Raw genomic sequence first — 24,365 nt, 5'->3', positions numbered from 1 at the left:
CCCACACATCCTAGGTGATAACTTCGGAAGAGGTAGAAACCCAATTTTGTTTTTGGAACAAACAGGAGTTGTTGAATAGCTATCATAATCAAATTAGCTAATTTAAATATTTTTATCGATTCCTCAGTTTTTACTTACGTTCAAAGATAAAGGATAAAATAAGTTTTAAAAATAAGCTTCGAGTGGTGCACTACGACTTCGATGCCCTTAGCATCCAAAGCCCAAAAATCATCCCGACCTCTGAAACTATTCCCAAATGAAGTAATGATCAAAGAAGGGCGTTGAATACGGAGAAGAAGCATTTTTTCTCGTCAGCATGTGAAATTTGAGGCGTAGAATGTGGCATGCCATCTCGTAGAATGCATTCAACCGCTGAGGAAAATTTAGATTGCCAGCAGGTAACACAGACGTCGGCAACAGGTAACATACACAGAATTTTCAGGACAAAGGATAAGTATGACATTGATATTGAACAAGGAAACCTGTGTTATTTTCCGCATCGTTATTTATGCTCACTTATCTGTGGAGCATGCATTATGCAGCGAAGGGAGCGACATTGAAAATTATTTGAAGAAGCTAATCCAGTGGTATCAGTATTATTTAGAAATTATTCCCGCAGCAATTCTTTTCACATTGACATTTATCAATTTTAATTGAATTTTAATATTTCGTAAGTTTTGTTTACGCAACTACGTCATCGTGTAATCCCTATTGCAAATGGTAACGGGCAGAGAGTGGAAGCGGTCAATGATGAAAATGTCACCAGCCGCTGAGAGCCAAATAAAACCACATGGCTCAAAGAGAGGGGATATTTAGAACAAAGGAACCGCTAATTTTCATATGACACGACGATTTTATCCGGAAATATTGTATTTTATGACGTACACTGGCCTGATATCAGAATATTAAAATTAAACACACTTGACAAAATTCAGTATTTCATTTTCAGGCAATTCAAGATTTTATTTATATCAAACTGAGGCTGTCTAGCGAGCTTGTCTCATAGGCGAATTTTAAAGAATTGATCAAAGAATAAGTTCAGTGAAAGAAGAAAGCAATATAATTTTATTTTTATAATCTTGAAAAAGTAAGCCGATAGACAAAGAAAGCTTCCTAAGCCAACAAACCTTCGACGTAAAATTGAGATATGTGTAATGCAGAATTAAATCTGCAGATAACTCGCGTAGGATGCCACGCGCGATTCCCTCCTCTGAAGCACCTCAGAAGAAATAGGGCATTGCAGATGATTGGAAGTCTGTGGAATGGAAGAGCAGGTATGGAAAACTGTATGTGCCCCGCACAGAATAAATATTTATTAACGCGGTAGCATAAAAGGAGACAGATAGCGCGGGTACATGTGTACAAGTAGTAGGAAGCTGTAGCAGAAGTAAGTACAGGAAAAATGTGCAAATATGAGCCATTTATCGGCAAAACCAAAAACCAGGCTTCCTTCAAGGATTGTTAAAAAGGAAAGGTGCCAATAGTATTAAGTAATATAATAATTTTATCATTTAATTAAATCCATTCCCTGGAAAATTAGAGGGGCATATTTCACTGACCTAATGCCTTTCGATCAAATCAGCAATTCATTTAAATTCATTTCAGTTTAAAGATATTAACAGTTAATGTTTGTCAACATTTTCCGACTATTCCAATTGAAAAAATTTGAAACTCTGTTGCAGGACTACAAAACGTTTAAATAAAAGGCCAAAAATGCTATTGATTTTAGTGGAGGTAATTTAAAAAAGTCTCCCCCGTTGAAAGGGAAGAAAATCCAATGTTTTGCGACGCGTTCAAGAGCCTTGCCCTCACATCCTCTCCAGAATCGTCTCTGCTCCCCTTTTCGCCGTCACTTAGGGAGATCCATGGAAGAATCGGAGAAGTCCTGAATTCACTGCCTCGAGAATTGTTCCAACACTGGCCAATTCGATTCCCGCGGCGCACTTCGAAGGCGTTCCCTTCGCTGATCTTCAGCAGCCTCCCATTCCGCCATTCATCCCACCCCTCCTCCCCTTCTAATCTCCCCTCCGACCTTCCGCTCCGGAACGAATCCGCTACGGCCTTCAATTGAATTGGGGCAACAACCCCACCAATGGAAAACGCTTCTCTTCCCTAGGGGTTTCTCAGGAGATAAAGAAAGGGGACCCTAACTTCCCATCTGGATCTTTCCCTCCACTGTCTCGCGTCGCCTTCATCTCTGCCCGATTTCCGCCGCCGCGTGGAAGCGGGCATTACCAGGATAAGTATTTTTGGAATCATAGGAGCAATTTTACCTGACTTATATTGAGGGAGCTACGGTGGCACACATGGTGCAAAATTCATCTTCGTTCTCTCTAAGAAGCCTCTATGTCAAATTTAAGAGGAAAGGTGCCGGGTAAAAGTGATAAGTTCGCGTGAGAAAGTAATTTTGCTAGAGCACCAATACCTTAAACTGCACGGGATTGCACTCCTCAGTAGCAAACACGGACTATCCCGAAGTTCAGATAACTAAGTGCTCCCCTTCCTATCACACTCTTCCTCCTCCATCCTTTCTAACGAGTACTTCGCCTCATTTTCTTCTCTTCCAACCGCCAGCGACTCCGCCGGGTTTCGTTGACCCATTCTCTCCCTCCCTCTCCCTCCCCCTCCGAAACTCCCGCCTTCCCATCAATCGTCGCTTCCGACACACAAACTCATTTTGTTTCTAGCCTGACCCAAATCATCAGTTTCTGTCCCAATGTCCTCCCTTTCTATCCCCTCCCTTCCCGTTGACTCTTTTTGCTGCATTCTCTGACGACCCGCACTACCTATGCCCGTCCTAGATCTTCGGGAGAAAGGGCACCCCTGCATTACGATAGCTTCATAAGTTCAAGGGCCGAAAGTCTTCCTTCTCCATATATATTTTTGGCGGAGATTTTATATGGTATGGTATATTTTCAGGCAGGGGAAATTTTTATAAAATAGAATGAGTTTACGACCGGTTTCCGTTAAAAGTTCGGTACTCGTTTAAAAATTATATTTTAAGTTCGCTCAGCCTGAGTTGTTAACTAACTATAGCCCGAACTATAAATATTTTCTACTGATTAAGTCCGTCTAGGTAGGATGACCACGGCAATTTACCAGCCATTAATGAAATCAAGCTAGCATCGATGCAGACGATTTTCTATAGAAAACAATACCCCGATCAATACCTCGTTGCTCTGTTTCAACAATGTTTTCTCACACTGGTTTTAAAAGACGCCATAGTTACAAGTCAAAATTTCCAGAGGGACTCAATATTGTGCGAAACATTGATAACGTCACACTTGATTATATCAGAGGCTACCAATCGAAGAGAGTTATGCTTACACCCAGGGCGGAGAGATTATAGATGTAAACCGCGACAGAAAGTAATCGGGAATGAAAGGTGTGATTCCCGGCATGGCTACCGAAAATTCATCCTTCCACATAAACAGCATAATCTGCATTGAATACTCACTGGTCGGGTCGATTCCCTTGTAGCGAGGGCAGCGCTGCCTTGCGGTGAGTCCGGCACGGGTTGGTGGCCAGCACAGGACGGTATCCCACGCCCACTGGCAATATACGTCTGGGGATCGAAAAGAGGCGAAGGAAATGAAAACGTTCATTAAAACCAAAATCAATCAACAGGGGGTGGAGGAGGGTGGGGAGGGGTTAAAAGGATGACGACTCGGAGGGTCGGGGTTCAATTTTTGAGACATGCGAGCTCCCACCTCTGCCAGCAATGAAGTTCCTTATAATTGTATTTCAAGCCAAAATGTTTTTATAATTTCGAATAGCATGTACTCTCACGTTATTTAAATGAAAGCGTATTTTATTACGATTGGTATGCTAGGAGAACTGAGATCAACGAAGATCATAATGTGACCAAAAGCATCATTTATATACATCGATAGCATGACCTTAAAATGAAGTCTTGGCGATTGTTCCACCGCGACGGCTATCTGCAGATTTCCCGATGTGCCGTCGTCTTTCTTGAACTAAAAGTCATAAGGCTAAGTCTTCAGGCAAACGCCTGAAGTTTTCTTAAAGTATATACCGGGAATATTAAAGTGAATCAAAGTATTAAGGCACAATGAGTAGTTTAAACCTACGCTGATGAAAGGGTTCATTGCATGGGTCGAACAAAGGAAGGATCGTAATCCAATTGTTTGCAGATACCCACACGTCCATTTTTATAACCACTCAAAAAATTCCATTAACCAAAATAAATCGTTAAAACAAAGAAAGAAACACACTCGTCGGAGGTGTGATCATAAAAACTATTTAGCAAAACCAATAAAATTCACCTATAATTTGGAAGGAAAATCCCTCAGAGAATATTTAATGCAATTTATGGTTTTCACCTTAATTAGTAATTATCAATGATAAACGCATAATTGAATAAGGATCATTTATAAATTCCGTGAATAACTGAGGCGGAAAATACTACTCTTTGAAATTTTGAGCGGGAATTAAATTTTAAACATTAAACCTCGGCAGAAATATGCTCACAAAAATATTCCCTGCACTCATTCACCATAAAAACAAAAAACTCAAGTATTTCAGATGTCGTGCCTGATCAAATTTTTTTTATCATTCCTTTATTTTTATGTACACTGTCCACCGGGCTGCATTTAATTGAAAGTTTATTAGCTGAAAATGCATTCATTTGAGCAAACCTTATGGATATATAATGACTGCATTTCACGGCAGGGAATCTTCAAACATGTAAGATTTTAAAATTATGCTAATTATAATGTAAAATATTCAGCACATCTTTTAAAAAAGAATCGGTATCAAAGCAGAAATTATCACAGGTTCTTTAAAATACTTGGCCTGCCACCCCACTTAGTTTTGCAAAGATGTATCCTGGATGAAAGGAGCGGAGGTATATGTTAAAAAAAGGCATTCATAAAATAATGGAACTCTACTGCTGAACACTACAAAGGCATGGCGAACTAAATATCTTCAAATACCCGTGATCTGATTTCCAGGTAAGCCTAAATATTTTTTAATGCGATATCAGTTAAAACCCACCATATTATTCGTCTTTCTTATCAATTAATGTATGTTGCATCATTATTAACTTCTTAAAAATACCTGGTCCTACTTTGAAAAATAAATAAGTAAATTGAAAAAGGAGAACATGGAGCCACCTCAGAGATATATAATACCAGATTAATGTCAATAACTTTCTCCTCCTGCAAAAGGTTCCGAAAATTAGAACAATACAGTAAAACGCCAACAGAAAACAATAATCATTGGCATATACCGAGGTCATTATTAGGAGTGTCAAATATATTTAGTACTTCTGTGCCAAAAATATTAAAATTCAATGCAATTACAGTACAATGACGGATTAAATTCTACGTTTTTCAGATAATATAATTTAATATGACTCACCATAATTAGTGCCAGGGGACATTGCAAATAGAGAGCTCATACATATGATGTTTTAATTAATTGGAAAAATAGGCAAACATTTGGAATTGATAAATGTAACTGTACAAATTTAAAGAATGATTATGATAAATAATCATTACTTTCCCTTTCGTTTTCAAACAGCTTATCGTTTATTTTAATATTTATTTTAACACATTTGTTAAAATCGTTTGTTTATTGTAGACTAACATGGCCCCAGTGCATTAAGTAAGTCAAATTTAATGTTAAGATTTAAAAAATATGCTAAATTATCAGTTAGAAATACAACCATTAATATAACCAAGCAAACGACGATGATGCATGATTATGAATCAAGGTAAACCCCCTTCAAAGCATAAATAACTAGGATTACTAAAGTTCAACAACATAATTATTATTCTTTAATCATAATACCCTATAAAATTTGTAGTTTTTAAGAAATACTTACTATCTGATAGTCAATTTCAGTCACGCGAGGTCGTAGCCGGGAAACTTTAATGTTATACTTGTATGCCCTAATGTTGCCGTGATAGTTGTTAGTTGAAGCTCGGCCCAGGGTGTCTTTCTTAGAAATGAATAATTTGAGGAAATAGTGTTTGTGTGTGAGTGTGTTGAGGACCTGTGATATGAAAGTATTGAAAACTGCTACAAGAGCTATATTGCCACCTTTCAATTACTTTTAACTAGTTTTGCACTTTATGTGGGACCAGAGTGTGGGCTAGAATATTCTATGTGAGCTGAAGGGGTTTTGGTTCGTGTGAGGAAGGAGGACGACATTTCGTGATCGGATTGCACTTCCAGGGGTGAAGTTCGCTTCACGTGTGCATGAGACTGCGAGGGCGTGTGTCAGCGCGGGTCACGGGACAAGTTTAAGGCGTCTACGACCTTAATTACGGGGCTCAGTTTAGGAGCCGGAGGAAAAGGGAGTCTCCTCTGAGAGTCGATGCTTCCTCGTTATCTCGTGCGTTTGAGGAGAAACTGCAACCCCACGATGAAGAGAAGTGATGCCAAGGGGATGAAGAGGGATGAAGTGGAGGGTGTACATCCGCACGTGCTCATACATAGTGGCGCCCTCGTAAGCCACTGACAGGGTGCATTGCCGGGAGTATTTCGACACTGGGCATTCAACGTCAAAATTAAGCATCTCTTAATTCAAAGTTGCCAGTAAATGCGAAAAATATTTCAAAGATTAAAGAAAACTTTTATTAAGAGCACATGACTTACAGTATCCAAATATGAAATACATGTCCACTTAACAACTGGAGCTGCTTGTAGCAAGAAAGACAACAAAATACCACCACATGAAAAACTGTAACAGGCTACCTGGGATGAAATAATGGGACCCATATTAAAGATATAATTACTACCATGCGAATGAGTTTTGAGGATTAATCAAGACGAGGATACTTTGAAGCCCACCATCTTCAATACGATAGTCCCAGTTCCATGAATTATAGACCGGAGGGTGGTGCCCCGACCGATGAGACTCACCTCCGGCCGCGATCTCGAAGTGGGCGTACTTGTTCATGCAGCTCTCCAGGGTCGTCGCGGGGGCGTCGTCCGCCTCCATGGCGACGGAGCAGAGCGCCAGCGAGAGCAGGGAGAGCAGCACGAGGCGGCGACGGAGCGGGGAGGCCGCCGGACGCCGAAGTCTCCGGCCCCTGGGCGCGGGGGCGGCGCCTGGGGGCGGCGGTCGGCGCGCTATCACCTCGGCCCCCTCCCCCGCGCCCCCGCCGCCCGCCCCCTCCCGGCGAGCGGCGGCGAGCGGCGAGGGGGCCCCCCCTTGGTGGCGGCGGCAGCGGAGGAGCGGGGCCAACTCACTCGGGGCTCCGATCAGCCGGGACAGCTTGGAGGCGTGCGTGGGGCGCGGAGGGGGAGCCGGGGGGCGCAGAACCGGGGGGCGGAGAGGTGGCGTGGAGGCAGCTTGCGGGCGGTCCGGGGTGACGGAGGCGGAACCCGCTTCAGGGTGCGCGCACTTCGGGGGGCGGAAGGCACTTGTCGAGGGTAGAGGGCCGCATGGCACCGGCGTCAGGCCCCCGGCCGGGTTCGCCGTCGCTCCCTCTGCCCTCGCTGCTCCGGCCACGCTTCGTAAGGCGTGTTGGCACGCGACACCGGCGGATGCGGGAGCCAGCTGTTAGGGGACGGTCGAGGGGCTCGTCCTCCCAGACTGACCCGTGAGAACCCCGGCGCCGCACTGCCAAGGCTCGACCCCAGCGATCCTCTCACTCCTGAAAATATTTGTTTACGTGCAGCCCATGAGTGACCACCGACAACGTGACATCGTTTATCTATACGTAACTAGATTAACATAGACTGACCTGATGTATTTGCAACATTTAAGTAAACGTTTTACCATAATTTTTAAATAATGACTTTCACGTACGATGATTGAAAATTGAAAAAAAAACGTCCGAAGGAATCACAGCATTCACAATTGTTTTAATGCATCCAAAAAGCCATGTGGACTGATTTGGAAAAAATAACCAATTCATTAGGTCTCTAAATGTATGCATAAATTTTAGAAATTTCTAATTAATTACCGTAACCCTAACACACAATTTCTAATGGTAATCAAAGACCTCGATACCTACAAGTTTGTCCTAAGAATTTGTTTTTTTGTTTTCTCGACGATTGAAGTCAACTATGCACCTTTTATCATTTTACGAGGCAAACGGTGCCCTCGGCATATCATCCATGCAGTCGACGCCAATTCGAAAGGCACTCTGAACTAATGACAATTTCGCATCATTCAAATGCTTTCAATTGGACACTCATCATTAAGCAGCTCTTATTATTTTAAACTAGAATTTCAACCTTTAATTAGATTTTCTCCAGCTAAATAACCGCAAAGTATTTTAAAGGTTATAAATATTTATTTTTCAAAAAGCCTAATAGCACCTTGTAATCTTTTCATTAAGGATTCCAGGTGTGGAAGGCAAAGAATGAAATTGAAAGTTTTGTACCATTGGAATAACTGAAGTGGCATTTCCTCCTAATGTCATTTACTCCCGTTGGTGGGCACTGCGAAATTAGAATCAAATAGTTTCTACATTATACGAGGCGAAGACTAAAAATTTTTGGTCATATAAGTTAACTAATAAAATCAAAATATTTACCAATAAACGCATACCACAGAATACAAGATTTACATTCACAGTCGTAAAACTTGAGGATGTATGAGGCCTGGTTTGCAAAACTTGTGGTCCGCACAAGTTTTGCAAACCAAACCTCTCGGACCACAAGGTTCCTAAAACTTGGGGCCCGAGTGGTTTGGTTTGCATGTGGTTTTGTTCTCTTTTACTGGTTGTAACCTAATGCCCTTGCGGCGGCTTGCAAGGCATTATGTACGAGGGTCATCCGGAAAGTAGTACCCGTTCGTGCCGCATGAAGTGCTGACGACGCGAGTAGCCGCTGGACGAGGTCAGATAGCTTCAGTGGCTTGTCTGCCTTCTCTGAGCCAAGTTGCCTGACGCTAGCATTGCCTGTGTTGTTTCTGTGATTGTTTACAATGTTTAAAAAAATTGAGAACGCCGCCAGTTGTGAAGTGAGGGCAGTGATTAAATTCCTCAATGCAAGAAACGTTCGCCCATGTGATATTCATCGCCAATTAAAGGAGGTGTATGGAGACAATGCAATGGACGAGTCGTCTGTTCGGCGGTGGTGTCGCAACTTCAACATGGGGAGGGGGAACACACACGACGATGAGCGTTCGGGGAGACCGTCTGTCATTACAGACCAACTGGTGAGCTCAGTTGACGAATTCGTGAGGAACGATCGGCGCGTCACAATTGATGACATCTGTGAGCATTTTCCCAATGTTTCTCGAACAATTGTTCATGAAATTGTTAAACACCATCTGCATTATGCAAAAATTTGTGCAAGATGGGTCCCTCGCGTATCTCAATGAGCTGGCGGCGAAGGACTATGCAGCAGGAATACAGAAACTTGTCACACGTTAGGACAAATGCCTTAATTTGCTTGGAGATTATGTTGAGAAGTAGTTTAAAGTATCCTCTTTCAAATAAAATTTTTTATGTTTGTTAATATTTACTTTTGTGTCTTTATTTCACGAACGGGTACTACTTTCCGGATGACCCTCGTAGATATGTAGATGCCTGTGCACAGTGAGCTGGAAGAATAGCGGAGATTGATAGATAGAGGGTGATATATATCGAAAGGGACGTGGGCCAGGGAGGGTATTCAATAAAAAGATAGGAAGAATCGTAGTCAATATAGAGCAAGCATAGGATAGAATATTACTAGTAGAGAGGAAAGGAGAACCGATGAACCTAGCTATTCTTCAGGTTTAAATGCCACCGAGCAACCTTAAGGAGGCAGAGTTCGATAGGATATACGATCAATTAGAGGACATAATCGCGTGTGTTCCAGCTGGGAAACATTTGAGAGTGATTGGGGATTGGAATGCGACGGTAGACGAAGGAAGAGATGGAGAGGAGGTTGGGGACTACGGTTTAGGCACGACGAATGACCGCGGGGAGAAAGCAGTTGAGTTCTGCGGGAGACAGGGCTTAGTCATCACCAACACTTGGTTTAGACACCGCAAAAGGCATAGTTACACGTATATGGATATGCAACAATATGCAGGGAGTGGAATTTTGTTCGAACTATCATTAATTTATAAAGAACTGATGCAAAATGCGTCTTAAAATAACAAAGTCTGGATTATGATTTCAATGGAAGAAAACTCCTTTGCATGAATATGGATTTGGGAAATCAAAATATAAACGAAGTGAAGGGAATTAGGACGGCGGCACACATGGAATGGAAAATGGAAGATTGATGTTTTTAACCGGAATGGCTAAGTTGATCTCTTCAAGTTGAAAGCCTTATCGTAGCAGGGACTATATATTAGAAAACACTTTTACCAATACCGACACGTGCAGTAGACCTTTCCACGGATACGAGGAGACATATGTTTCTGCATTAACAGAGATAAAAAGTTTGAATTCGTGACGATTAATTGTTTTTGTTTAAGGAGACCCACGAATAAACCTAAGAAGTGTGGGTGAAACTGAAGCAAAGAAAAATAAGTAAAAAGGTAGCTGGATAAACTGGACAAGTATTTTTTAAAGATAGATTTCTGAAGAAAATAGCGAAAGGTGATGTTAATAGAAACGCCTTCAACACTACTTGGTACGTAAGCGGTAAGCTGTGTACCCAGCCTAAAATTGCTGAACATTGTCATGAGATAGCATATCACGAAGCTTGTTTGTCTCTAAATTATATCTTGTGTTGCCTTACTGACATTAACATTGACGTACATTCCCATTTTATCCCATATTACCATATTGTCTTATTTGCCTTATTCCATATTGATTGCAAAAATAAGGTTATTTGACTGAGGTCTATATTTTGATTAAAATCACCTGAGAGTGGTAAATATTTTGTTTTCATTGACTTAGATGGATTTCTTTACTTTATAATGGAAAGTAAAAACAATGTAACATCATCCGGGAGGCCATCGGTAATTTGTGTCTCTGGCCATCGACCGAGAGCAAATAGCTAATTTCTAATGCAGTGACGTTCATAATGTCCGATTGATAACTTCATCAGCATAACAGCACCAAATAGCTCCCTGCCCTAAGGTATTATCTTGGAGTACTCGTATTTTGTGAAAAAAATAAGGAGGATGAGGAAAAATAAGTCAGTGGGACCGGATAATATCTCAATTGGCATTCTAAAACTGGGTGATACCGCAATAGCTTTGTACCAGAGTCATCTATTCAAAGTAACTTTAAATAATGATGCCTTGCCCAATGATTGGAAAAAAGCAAATAATGCACCAATTTTCAAGAAAGGGGATAAAACAATAGCCAACAATTATAGACCGGTAAGCATAACCTCAGTTGTTTGCAAAATAATGGAAAAAAGAATCGCTGACTACATTCGGGAATGGTGGGCAAGAGATTGATGGCTATTCAAACACCAACATGGGTTGAGAACGGGATACTCGTGTGAAACGCAGCTTTTTGGATTAAGCCAATACATCGGCGACGCAATAGATGAAGGAAAGGCAGTGGCTGCAGTAATTGTTGATTTTTCGGCAGCTTTTGACCGAGTGCCTCACGATAAATTATTGTTAAAGTTGGATTCGTTACCATTGGACTTGAGGGTAAAACAATGGATAAAAAATTTTCTTAGAGGCAGAACTCAAAAAGTAAAATTAGGGGATACATTTTCAAATGAGGCGAGAGTTTTAGCTGGAGTTCCACAAGGCAGTGTTCTAGGGCCATTACTCTTCCTAATTTATGTAAACTATCTACCAAACAATGTACATTCCCAAATAAGGCTCTTTGCTGATAACTGCATTATATACAGACGAGTAGAGCATCTAAATGACCGCGTAATACTACAAAATGACATCGGTCGCCTTGGGGACTGGGTTACAAATAATAATATGGGCATTAATATAAGTAAAAGTAAGCATATAAATTTTTCAAATAAAAAGAATACAGAAAAGGAAATTTACACCCTTTGGAGAAAGAATTCCATGCACCAGTCAATGCAAATATTTAGGCATTTATTTAACTCGGGATCTTGGTGGTGGAGTCTAAGTAGATAATTTGACGCGGAAGGGATTTATAGTGCTTCATCGGGTAATGCGAAATTTAAAAGGAAGTAGCGTAGCCACAAAAGAACAAGCATATAAGGTACTGGTTATCCATATCCTAGAATACTCCTCCATAGCATGGGATCCATATGAGGTGGGACATATCAAAAAGATAGAAAAAGTTCAAAGAAAGGCAGCAAGATATGTACTCGGAAGGTACAAAAGAACAGATAGTGTTACGGATATGTTAGATGTACTGAAATGGGAGAGTTTGAAAAATAGAAGAAAAAGGAGTAGGTTAGGCGCGATGTATAGAATTGCTAAAAAGGACGAGACGAGGGAAGATTTATAGAAAGAGATAGAAGAGCCTAACTTTAAGGGAAAACACGACCATAGTTTCAAAATAAAAATAAGGACGCAAAAAACAAATAAGAAAAACTACTCTTTTTTAAATAGAACTATTATTGATTGTAACCAGCTCCCTGGAGGTTTGTTTGAGCCCTTTCCATCCAATTTTAGAAGTTTTAAGTATAAATGTAAATCAGCCACTGGGTAATGAACTTTATTGTAGTGTTTAAAATATTGTTTGTATGTGATGTGGAAGTGTCATTGTATGTAAGAATATTTTGTCTCTTATCTGTTTTTCTAGTGCGTGTATGTAGGTAATTTTCGTTGTAAGAGTTATCTTTGACCAAACTTGACCGTTGCCACCAGGAAAATCGCCTAATTGCAACGTAATTATGAAATAAATATATAATAAATATTCTGTCCTCGTGCAATGCTCCCTACTCTGTCACTAACCTTCCCATTCCTCTCCCCCATGCCATCTCTCATTCCCTAGCATGAGCTCCCCGCTGGCTCCGGCCATTAGAGCGCTTCCTCGTACACAACTGCCTTCAGATTATCGGTACGATCCAATTTCCAACTGAGCGAAAAAGACAATTGAAAGAATTCCCTGGGAAAAACATGTTGCAGGCGTATTGCATCAACCAGGCTAGAATATTCTCCTTCCTCCTCAAAACGGATGTCCCTAAAGTAAAATGGCTATGAATCCGACTTTGAATATAGAACATGCAGAACAAGGGGCTAATTGATTCTCTCCTTCTCAGCAGGCAAGGGGGTGATCAATGGAAACTATTATATTGGCTTAAACAGGTAAAGTACGATAAATCCACTCACGCAATGAAATTCATTGATCAGGAAAAACCAGGGCAAACCTTTGCCTTCACTTTGATCTCCGCCATTCGTGATACGTGGACGCTTTGTACCGATATTTCACATTACAAGCTGGCAGTAAAATCACGAATGTTTAATATAGAAGTAAATCATGCATTATATCCTATCACATTATTCGAAAATGTCTCCTTGAATTTGAGTCGTGTTACGGAAACGCATAATCATGAATGACCAAAAGAGACGCTCATCATTGACACCCGCATGAGAACTATCATCTTGTTTATAATATGCCTTTCTTTGAAGCAAAAGAAAGATCTTAAATAAAATCACTCAACTGTTGAAAAACAATACCTCCTGTAAAACTATGGCCTCTATAACAAAATATTTCCAATTATTCCTAGTTCCACTCGCAGTCGAATGTTATGATTTATCGCAGGCCCTTAAACGATTTCGTGAGAAACTACGCAAAATCCGTCTCATTCAGATGTGCCGTCATTTGAAGTATTTAATAACCGTCACGCTAGTGCAAAATTTTGTGATAGTTATCTGAAAAATAAACTACATAAAACGACATGAATAAATATAATGATAAAAATGTTTTAAAGTCTAACAAAAAGATCTAGCTTCACAACGTCTCTTGAATTTTGACCGATAACTATGAATTCAATGGCCGTTAGCTTTCTAACAAGTTGAAGGTGGATAAATGGTTTGTAGAGGTCATTTTCGCCATTTGAGATGGATAAGAAAGGGGGAAGGTGGAGAGAAACCGGGCGTCGGCATTATAGCCTACTCTAATAACGAAAGGCGCCGAGGGGTCATCACAGTTTAACGTCCCATCCAATGGACGGGGTACCCACTCGTAGGTGCTCTCCTTAAAGCACCTCAAGTAGGAATCGGGATACCACGGAAAAATATTTGCCACCTCCGGGATTCGAACCCAGTGGGAAGCCAGTCCGTTAGCCACCGTACCATCCCGATCCCCTATTTGTGATAAAAGCAGTATTGATAATAATATAGCATATAATAATAAAAATAATAATAAATATAACAGTATTTCTAAGACATATTCAGTGGAAAAATATTTAAATTTTATTGAATGAACAACACAAGTAAAATATGAGTGATTGAGTGTCTATTCGCCAAATTTCACGCAAAAAAATTCAAGGCCAACTTAAAAACTTCCCAGTCGAAGAGCGGAAACGCGCATCGATTCTCACCATTTCAGCGACAGAAGCATTCAAATCGTATAAATAATTGAATGGCAAGAGACTGTTTATCTGCAGCGGACACTTCCGATTATTTTGATATTCATAGGCGCGCTGCGATTAAACAGAGACGACAAACCATGACGGAAGCGAAACGAACGGTCTCCGACTGGCAGTCCCAGGATCCGCGGTCACGGGGACACTGGTGCATTAATAATTCGGCCGCCTCGGAAAATTCTCGTCTGCTTTTGAAATGCCTATCCTCGTCAGTGCGCGAGGCAGGAAGGGGCGTCCACGGCAGGGGTGGAGCGAGCATGGGGGCCGCCCCCCACCTCCCCCTTGTTTCTTCTTCGATCGATTTAATCTCAACGCCAGCTGCGCCGCCCGATAAACGGTCCACTAAACATTTTCTCCGTGCTGAACTTACAAGCACGGACGGCTGAAGCGGATGTCCCAGACCCTCTCCTGTGGGGCTAGGGGGGGTTTGGAGGCGTGTCTCCCTGGAATCCCCTTCCCCCCGGGACACCTCTCAACGAATGCAAAGCGAGCATTGCGGACTGCGAAAATGATTAATTACCGCATGGGACGAGATCCCCCTAGAAAGGCAGCCGGGCTCACAAAATAGTGGCCTTGGCGGGGCAGCGAACCCCCCCCCCCCTCGTGTCAATTATGTATTGGCTTCATCGAGGCGAGACTAGAAATGAAGAACGGAAAATACACAGTGAAATGAAAGGATAGCCTATTCCTAAAATGTTTCCATGGGATGTGGATTTTGAGGACAACCAATTCTTGCACTCACTTTTTCACTTCTAAAAGTAACCTGAAAAGGGAGTGCTTTGCGTATTATGAGGTAAAATATGAATTAATTCAGCCGTAAGTAACCTTTGATAAATTAATATTACATAACTCGAGAACTATTGAGTCGAGCAAGGTAATCATTTTTAATCCAACAATGCATGAAGGAATGGTGTGGTCGGCGTGTTAAGTGCATAGTGACGACCTGCCAGTCATTGACGATTGGTCCATTGCATAGGGTTATCACTGCGGACGAGTTCTATTTTTCAAGGCTCACCATTTCCATACCAGCGTTTTCTTGGGTCACTCATCGGAAAATCACGAAAACACATCCAATTTATTTAGATTTAGTGTTAAATGATAACTCCTTTACTTTTGCCGAGAACGTGCGTTAATCGGCTGATAATAGTAAAAACTCGCATCATTGATTGCTCATGCCTTTAAGCTATTTTATAATCAGATTCACAACGAATACTTCATAGTTTAGCAGATCTATCCTCGGTAGCTCACTTCATCCAATTTGTCCGCCTTGCATCTCTGATCTGAAATCAGATTTGAATTCCGGTCAAGGCGAACGATTTCTGTCACAGTGGCGCATTTGCAAGGAAACCCAGGTGTGACTGCGTTCGCAAATGCGAGACTGCCCCATCGGAGGCAATCGCAGCATTCCTAGACATCTCTGTGAAGTCGTAATAATACTGGCATTCAAGTGCCAACTGATTGCACGAATGCGGTCAAGGGTCAGGAGCAGACCAATACGTATGCGTCAGCGTGGATGGGGAAGATCTGGCGATGGAGGGGTCATTTCCGATCGCAGAATGGCCATGCAGAATCATTCATTCATTCATCGACGGTGCTTGAAAATGAATCGCTCGTGGTGACGCAAATAGGAAATTCGGGGGACAAAACATCTGGATATAAGCAGCGGAGCCTCGCTATGTAAAACCAAACACTTTCTTATATATCACCACTTTTGATTATGTTCTCATCCATCTTACGTGCGGCGTCGTACGTGCGGAATGCAAAATGCTAAGTTTGATTTTGCACGCAGTCAAAATTAGTACTCATGATTATCCTTAAGGAAATAGAGAGCGAAGCCAACGATTGCTTAGGCGATGGTCGTTTGTGGTGCAGAGAGGTGAGAGGCACGCCGCACAGTAATGGGGTCACTACCAGAAAGGACCATGAAATATGATCTCATATTTTCTGCCTCGTAGATTTTGGGAAGATGAAAGAGTGATTTGGGTAGATTTGACGACTACGTTCCGAAAATAAGAGTAGCTTGTAGGAATAAGAGATTTTTCCGCAACCTGTGCATGTTTCATACTATTCTGTTGATAATGGCGGCTGCAGAGTAGAGATGGGCAGTGTAGGGAGAAGGATAAAAATAAGAGATCGATTATTACTTTTTTGCTTTTCAGGGCCTATGTGGAGCAATTGATAGAAATACATCGGTATAGCAGGAGAGAGGAATGAGAGACGGTGGTCAATTCATCAAATCAATAGGTATGCGAAAGTTCAAGGATTAATGAGCGCATTCCAAAGTCAGTAAAAAGGAAGAATGAAGCGCACAGAATTGAAGAGGGGGATGTTGCGTCGGTTGCCATGTTGCTTTTCGTTGGGAGCGGAAAGGAGATATATAAATTTTACCGTTGTATCGGTTGTGTCCTTCTGAAATCCCGAATGCATTGGCGGGTCGCTTGAAAGTGACCGAAGGAGAGTGAAAGGTGAATTCAAGTGAATATTCAAGCGAAATATTTGTGAATCTATGATGAAGGAATCTGGCAGGAAGATTTTATAAGATCAGTGTTAGTTACTATTCTGAAAAAGGTAAAGGCTACATAATAAGGGGACTACAGAACAATAGGCTTGATATCCCACGCAGCTAAAGTTGTTCTAAGGATCATAAACAGAAGGATAGAGAGTAGGGCAAATGATTACTTAGGGGATGATCAGTTTGGGTTTAGGAAGGGGAGAGGTACGCGTGATGCCATTGCAGAAATGAGATCATTAATCGAGAGGAATATAGAGTACAACCAGGAGGTATTAGCCTCTGTCGTAGATTTTGAAAAAACGTTTGATAGAGTAAATTGGGGAAAACTAATGCGTATATTGCAGAAAATAGGAATAGATTGGAGGGACAGGAGGCTAATCCGCAACCTGTAAATGTCTCAGACTGCTCAGGTGCGGGTGGGGTACGGGGAGTGCGGATGGGCAGTGTTAGGAAGAGGTGTAAGGCAAGGTTGCCCATTATCACTGCTGCTGTTCAACCTATATGCAGAGGAAATGATTAAAGAGGCATGGGAAGAACGTGAAGTAGGAATGAAATTAGGCGGGGCATTCGTAAAATCAGATAGGTAAGCGGATGACCAAGCTTTAGTTTGTCAGTCAGCCAAGGGGTTAGAAGCATTGCTGAGTGAATTGGAAATTCAGTGCGACAGGTATGGGATGAGAATCAATATTAATAAAACAAAGGTCATGCGATTTTCTAAAAAGAAAAAGGTTAAGCTAAACATTACAATAAAAGGGCAAAAACTAGAGCAGGTAGAACAGTTTACGAATCTCGGAAGTGTTTTGGACCAACACTGTCAAAGTAGTAGGGACGTAAGGAGAAGAAATGCGGTAGGCAAAGAGGCTTTCACAAGGAGGAGGGAGTTGATGGCAGGGACGTTTAGTAAGGGTATTAAGAAAAGACACGTTACACCTTTTATTTGGAGCGTTGCTATGTACGGCGGGGAAACATGTTCATTGAAGCCGGAGGAGAGACGTAGACTGGAGACTTTTGAAATGTGGGTGTGGAGAAGAATGGAGAAGAAGAAATGGACAGAGAAGAAAACAAACGAGGAAGTACTTGGTATGGTGGGCGAAGAGAGTGATTTGTTAGGAGAAATCCTTTGGAAGCAGGGAAAATGGATGAAGGTGGTACTGACCGGGAGTTGGATGTTGAAGACTATAATTGAGGGGAGGATGTTAGGCAAACGAGGAAAGGGAAGGAACAGGATAGGGATGTTGGACGGGATGAAGGGAGGAAGAAAGTACTCAGAGATAAAGAGAGACCTGATGTAGAGTAGGAGGCTGGATTTGTTTTTTGTTAGGTGTCATAAAATATTTTATTTAGTAGCTGTGTCCATCCAAAAACCTGACTTAACCGGTAGATTATCACAAAAAAACGTATATATATATATATATTTATTTATTTATTTATTTATACATAAATAACTACTTTAAGTTGAGCCAAAGTCTAGCCGTATTTTGCGGCCATGGCAAATAGTTCACGAGCAGCAAGCGACAAAAGGAGTTGAATACTTTATACAACAGCCGCTTTGTTCCATAGGAATAGTTCACGTCCGCTGTTGACATTAATCCGCACTTACGACAGCTCAGAACATGTAAATTGGCTTGGGGTGATTCCATTGTTGTATAATGGTTTAATGAGATCAAATATGAGCGCGCGGGAGTTGCCCCACTTGAATTGCACTTTGGATTACGGCCGCGGTGTTCCCCTGACGAGCCTGGAAATTACGTCCACTATCCCGAGGAAGTACTGGTAACGGAGGCTGACCGCAGGCTCATTAAGGCGGGAAATGGAAGGAGGGGAACAACGAAGGGAGAGGTAATAGCTTAAGACCTGAAGAATCAGTTTTTTGCACAATTTAAGGGAACCACACACCAAAATGTTTTCATAATTTTTTTCCATTTCTACTAAGCCGCTTATAGAATATCTTTCTTTGCCTGCAACTACCCCTGCTATCCTGAAGTTGAAGGCCATATAAAAGGAGTTGTTCATAATTTTCATGTGCATGAATACGAGAAAATGGACCAGAATAGCCCCTGACATCCTTAGGGAGCAGCCTATCGATTATCCAGTGGTTCTCCTCTGCTCATATAATGTTACTTATTTCTTTTAGCTTTCTAGCGCTGAAAAAGCTTTCATTTTAGGCCTGGCTTCGAAGGGGGCACCGGAGGCCTCTGGCAATTTCATTCAGCAGCAGCGCCACTTGCGGCAAAGACGGGCAACCAGCCAGAGCGAGCGACTTCGCGGAAGAGTGGGACGCTTATTAATGCATTTGGGTTTTCTTTCCCTCCCCCATCCAACCGCCCAATCGAATCCCTCACACCTCTATCCTCTCCATCCAGACTCCCTCCAGCCTCTGGAGTCTTCTTCCTCGCTCCTTTGGAGAAGGTGCCCGTGCCACCAAAATTTCTAACCAACCCACCCACGGGTTTATTTGTCGTGTCCCATGTGTCTTTCATTTCCTCGTGTCGTCCGAGGGTTCAATATCTCTTCGCGCTGTGAGCCGCTAACGTCTTTGTCGGTACCTCATCATTCCATGCCTGATTACTCTGCTGTAAAAATAAGTATTCTTTGTTTTATTTTGCTCTTCATTCTTTTAGAGTGTTTAATGCTTAAGTGATTGAACATCCTCGTGTGGTGTGGAATTTTTAACTGTTTGAGAGATCGGATAGTTTATTACAAACAAGCGCTATTGCTTAAATGCATTGATTGCGCACATTTCGTTTCTTGGATCTTACATATGTTATCGACATTTTCGCAAAAATGCATTAAATATAGTGTTCTCACAAGTCTAGTTGATTAGAAAGGTCACTTATATCTCCGTGCACTCGGTAGAGTAGGCAATCAGCAGGAGTCAATGTTTTTCTTCATTCTCTGGTAATTTTAGTCTTAGAATAGAAGGTTAATCATATATTTTTCAGGCGAAAACGTAAGTTAAGATGGCTGTCCGTAGATCTCCTGCAGCCAGACTCGAAGAAACGCGAATTCGCGGCTCTAAGGGCTCGAATAGCGGCCTTGCGTTGGAGACGATGGGGCGGGGACTCGGATCCAAAATCGACGGCGGGGCTCTCAAGGGGTATAGGGATCGCGGTGAGATTTCGAAAGCCAATAGGGCTGCACGGGTTGGCCTGAGTGCAGAAGGAAGCTGGGGGATCGCAGACAGCCTCCCATTCGACAGCATATCAATATTCGTTTCTTCCTGGAATGGGTCATATTAGCAAGAAATCGAAGTCATAGTAGAAAAGAAAGTCGAATTATCGACATTTGTAGGTGCATGCCCTTTTGTGTATTACTTAATGGTATATTTATTTGCAATATGTAAGTTGAAATAAGTTTTGTATAATACTTAGTGAGCGTGCATTATCATGTTTTTTGTTGGCTTCGCGCATAGTTGCTCTCTATTTTACTAGTAGGGCCTTGGCACCCCTGCCACGCGCCCTCACGTACCGTCTGGAAGTAGATGCTCTCTCATCACTTTCTAATTGATCCTTTCCAAAGCAAAAGGAACAAAATTGATCCCACCGCCTTCTAGTTAAGATATGTAACGAATATTTCCTTCAAGTTAGTGCAACGCACCTGCCAAGCTGCATTCCTTTCATTTTACACTTAAGTATTAATTTTCTTAACGGTCTGTGCTTCGCATTCCCACTGGCTGACCTGCCTCTCCACTGACACACAAGGGAGGCGAGATCCTTCCAATAAAATAAGAAAGATTAAGTGTAGAATAAATTTGAGTTGTTATGTTTTTCAGCAACGCTAAAGGATCAGAATAACATCACCCGACCGCGGTAGGGGTAAAAATATTCGGGTCAAATTTAGTCTGATGTGTATTCACCCCCTGCCGCACACCCTAATGGTTGCCTGCAGGGTGCTAAAAAATACAAAATAACAGAACTTTCCCAAATTTTGGATCTCAATGATAATATTTCTCTGACATCATTTTGGAGTACCATGTTAATGTTATTAATAAAAATGCAACAATTTCAGAGTGTAAAAATCATTCGCCTTGTCTGAGATTCGAACCCAGATCCCTCAATACCCGGTCGAGTGCTTTAGCCACTTAAGCTACCGAGGCGTCCTCTTAAACTCGACCGGATATTGAGGGATCTGGGTTCGAATCCCAGTCAAGACGAATGATTTTTACACTCTGAAATTGTTGCATTGAAATGCGCATTAGCGGATGACTCCGTTAAAAGTTACTGCTGCGGCATCTCCCGCAGTTTCTTTGGAATTTACTATTAATAAAAACCTCACATCTCACAAAAAACCTCACATCAATACATTCACACGTTAAAACAAGATCGCTCTCAATCCTAAATTCCATTTTCAAAAAAATTAACTGAAATCTTAGCACAGTTTTCCATTTTCTCAAATTTCGCATCAAGTACTTGAAAAGCTGGCCTCTCTCCTGCGTTTCTCAATGACCCTAAGCACTTCCCACCACCTCGACCTCTGCATCTTTCCGAACCCGGCCTGACGACTCTCTTCCCCCCAAACACTGCCGCGGCTTGCCCGGAAGCAAAGCGAACAACGCCACGACCCTCCCTTCTCTCTCAGATAATCGCGTGAATGATCCACTCGAAAACGCGGTGGGCCATTTTTCTCCCACACACTTGAAGTCCTTTGGTTAATTCTCTCCTCAGAAAATTCATCCCGCACCCCCAAGGACGACCGCCTTGATATCCTCACCGACATTCTATACTTCCGAAGGAACCTGCAAAGGAAAATATTTTGGAATTCTCGAACTGCTGCTCAACTATCTCCAAAGACGTACTTATATTCCGACCTCCATTCACCCAAGGATCGTAACCCCTTCCCTCAATTTTTGTAAGCCTTCTCCTCTTCAAAACTTCCACTTTAACCTTTTTCCTTAAAATGAGTGTTTAATTTTCCACAATCCATTACGCCACAACGCGCTTCGCCGGCTTGTGGCATCATCAGGTACAAGTTACACATTCCGCTGTTGAATATAAACCCATTGGACAGAGAAGAAGAGGGGGGGAAGCGAAGGTGATGGCTCCGGTTTTTTGGGGCTTCAAAGTCAGTGGTTGTGGTTTGACACAGTTGGTGTCATTTAAAATGGACATCGAGCAATTAATTCCACGAAGTGAAGCCTAAAAGTGTGAACTATATTTTTCCTTTAACCTCAAAGGTAACCGATTCCACCGATAAAGTCGCTGACGTAAGAACCTGATTCACGGTGCTAGTATTTTCATCACATTCATAGATAGTTATAGGTTCCGCGTGAGTCGTTGCCAATAATTCTGAGTACGTTCATGAATCTACGGCTTCCCTATGACTTCAACCAATCCCATTCCTGGTGACCCGACCCCAAAAACAGATGAAATTATTTCGTCTCTTATTGACCACGGTCCATCAGAATATTTATCAGTCACGGACATCTCCAATCCTGCCCCACTTTCATGTTCTCACCAATGTTCACATGGAAATATTCCTGGCCATCTCCATCCGCACCTCGCCCACTGAGCCCACCTCCGTAGATCCCATCTTCCATCAACCAATAGTCGATTTCTTGATCAAAGACGCCGTTCTCTGAAACTCCTTGCCTAAAGACCTGAAGACATCCCAGTCACCATGGCAATCACTGACGTCACTTCCTTGTGCACCTTCATGCTACCGCCACTTCCTGTCGGAGCGACCGACCCCACACGTCCCACGGCACAGAGTTACTCTGTTATCTTGTACATGAGAAATGCTGCTTTTTTTATACGTGGTGCTTTTTCTCGGCAGTTTTCAAAAATCGGTAAGCTGTTCTCTGGATTGCGTTTTTTCCTCGAATCGGTCCCAAATGCTTGTGCGGCCTAATAAACCCTGCCCTCGCTTTTCCGCCGTCATGCTTTCAAATCGAAACGCGCTCCGAAAATGATAAATCCTTGAAGCGGCCGCGTCACTTACGCTACGTGTGCGATTCAATGTGTCACCGCTGTTGCTGCTTATAAGTAATGCTATGCGTGGTAATACCGCAAAGTTTTGAGGGGGATTTTAAAAAGGCTCAAATCTCCTTGCTATGAATTTAGCGCGAAGACATTACAATCCTAAGAAATCTGCGTCCTTTAGTTCGCCTCATAGAGGGTTGGGTAGGTGGGTGGATGGGCGATTTGTGGGTGGTGGGGAGACCCCCTATGACGAGTGGCGAGGGAGGAGGGGCAGTGCTTAACCCCAATGCATTGATCGTTCATTGGATGTCGGCGGCGGCCGTGAGAAGGGGGAAGGCAGACCACGTTTAATTACCACTCACGGCGAGGCTCTCGACGATCTCTCTTGGATACGATCCTCGGAGTCTTCGCTCAATGGAAAACCAGCTTCGCAGGCCAGCACTGGTAATTTTCCAGTGATTAGATGAGTAAGGAGGAACAAATCTCAAGTGACTGTCAAGTTCACCAAGTGTATCGTTTGGCCGAATTTATTACCGAACATATTTTTTGGTATTTAAAGTAGAGGTAAAATGGGTGCTTCATAATATTTAAAACATTACATTCTATATAAGAATCGCCATTAGTTCGTCTACTATTGTGCTGTATTTTATAGAAGTTACGAGAGACTGCGGGAGTCGCCACCACAATTACTTTCAACGAAGGAATCCGCAAAATGTGTATTAAAACACTACAGTTTCAGAGAGTAAACATTATTCGCCTTGACCGGTATTTTATATTTATTTTGTGTAATCAGAGCAATAATTTTTTCGCTTTGTTTGGAGATGAGTTGCAAGAAAGATGTTTAATGACTTATTTTTAAAAAAGTACATACCTTAGGGAAAAGGACGGCGTATTAATAAATAACTTGTTCATCTGTAATAAGACGGATTGAATGAAGTTCACACGTTCATTAAATGAGCATCAAAGTAGACACATATCTGCAAACTTCGGGTTTGAAAATTGCGATGGGAAAAGAGAGAAAATCATGGCTGTACGGAGAATGAGCCATCAATTTGACGTTTAGGCAAGTCAAAAAGGTATACATTTCAGCCGATATGTGAGAGCTTTCATTGTAATAATGAAGAATTCGTTGCTGCTTCGTTGCCGCTTATATTTCCGTATATTGCCGAGAATTCTGACAAATAAATGCTCGTGTACCATTCACAATTACGGGTCCACGTTGCTGTAACGGTACAGTTGCAGCATGTCCCGTCATTCAGAACAAAAAGACGATCATTTACTCCGATGTGCTTCGTACACGAATCACTTTCGCCGGATGTGGCTCGTCTTGTAAGACCCATACACTGGATGCTGTTTTGTTTCTGGCTGATGCGCATGGATCCAATATTCGTCACCTGCGTAGATGTAATGCGACACAGCTTTTGATTCACCGCGATTGCATTTGTTGAGCATTCCTTTGCACAAATTAACACGAGCATCTTTTTGAGTTTTTCACAAATAATCGAACGAATCGAATTATCAAACGA

General features: G+C 42.0%; 1 protein-coding gene across 1 annotated transcript in view; it reads right to left on the bottom strand.

Moving 5' to 3' along the window:
* Pdfr (Pigment-dispersing factor receptor) overlaps positions 1–24,365 on the bottom strand; it is a 291,502-nt gene that overhangs the window by 184,282 nt on the left and 82,855 nt on the right. The window contains exons 2-3 of the mRNA XM_071595271.1: positions 6,892–7,628; positions 3,458–3,565 (exon numbers count right to left, since the gene is read on the bottom strand). Of these exons, the coding sequence (XP_071451372.1) occupies positions 3,458–3,565; positions 6,892–6,970 (187 nt within the window). The 5' untranslated portion in view covers positions 6,971–7,628. The remainder of the gene's footprint in view (positions 1–3,457; positions 3,566–6,891; positions 7,629–24,365) is intronic.

Source organism: Hetaerina americana, unplaced genomic scaffold (genome assembly GCF_022747635.1).
Source record: "Hetaerina americana unplaced genomic scaffold, ioHetAmer1.1.p SCAF_7, whole genome shotgun sequence".
Taxonomy (NCBI): domain Eukaryota; kingdom Metazoa; phylum Arthropoda; class Insecta; order Odonata; family Calopterygidae; genus Hetaerina; species Hetaerina americana.
This window is presented reverse-complemented; position numbering and strand designations above follow the sequence as displayed.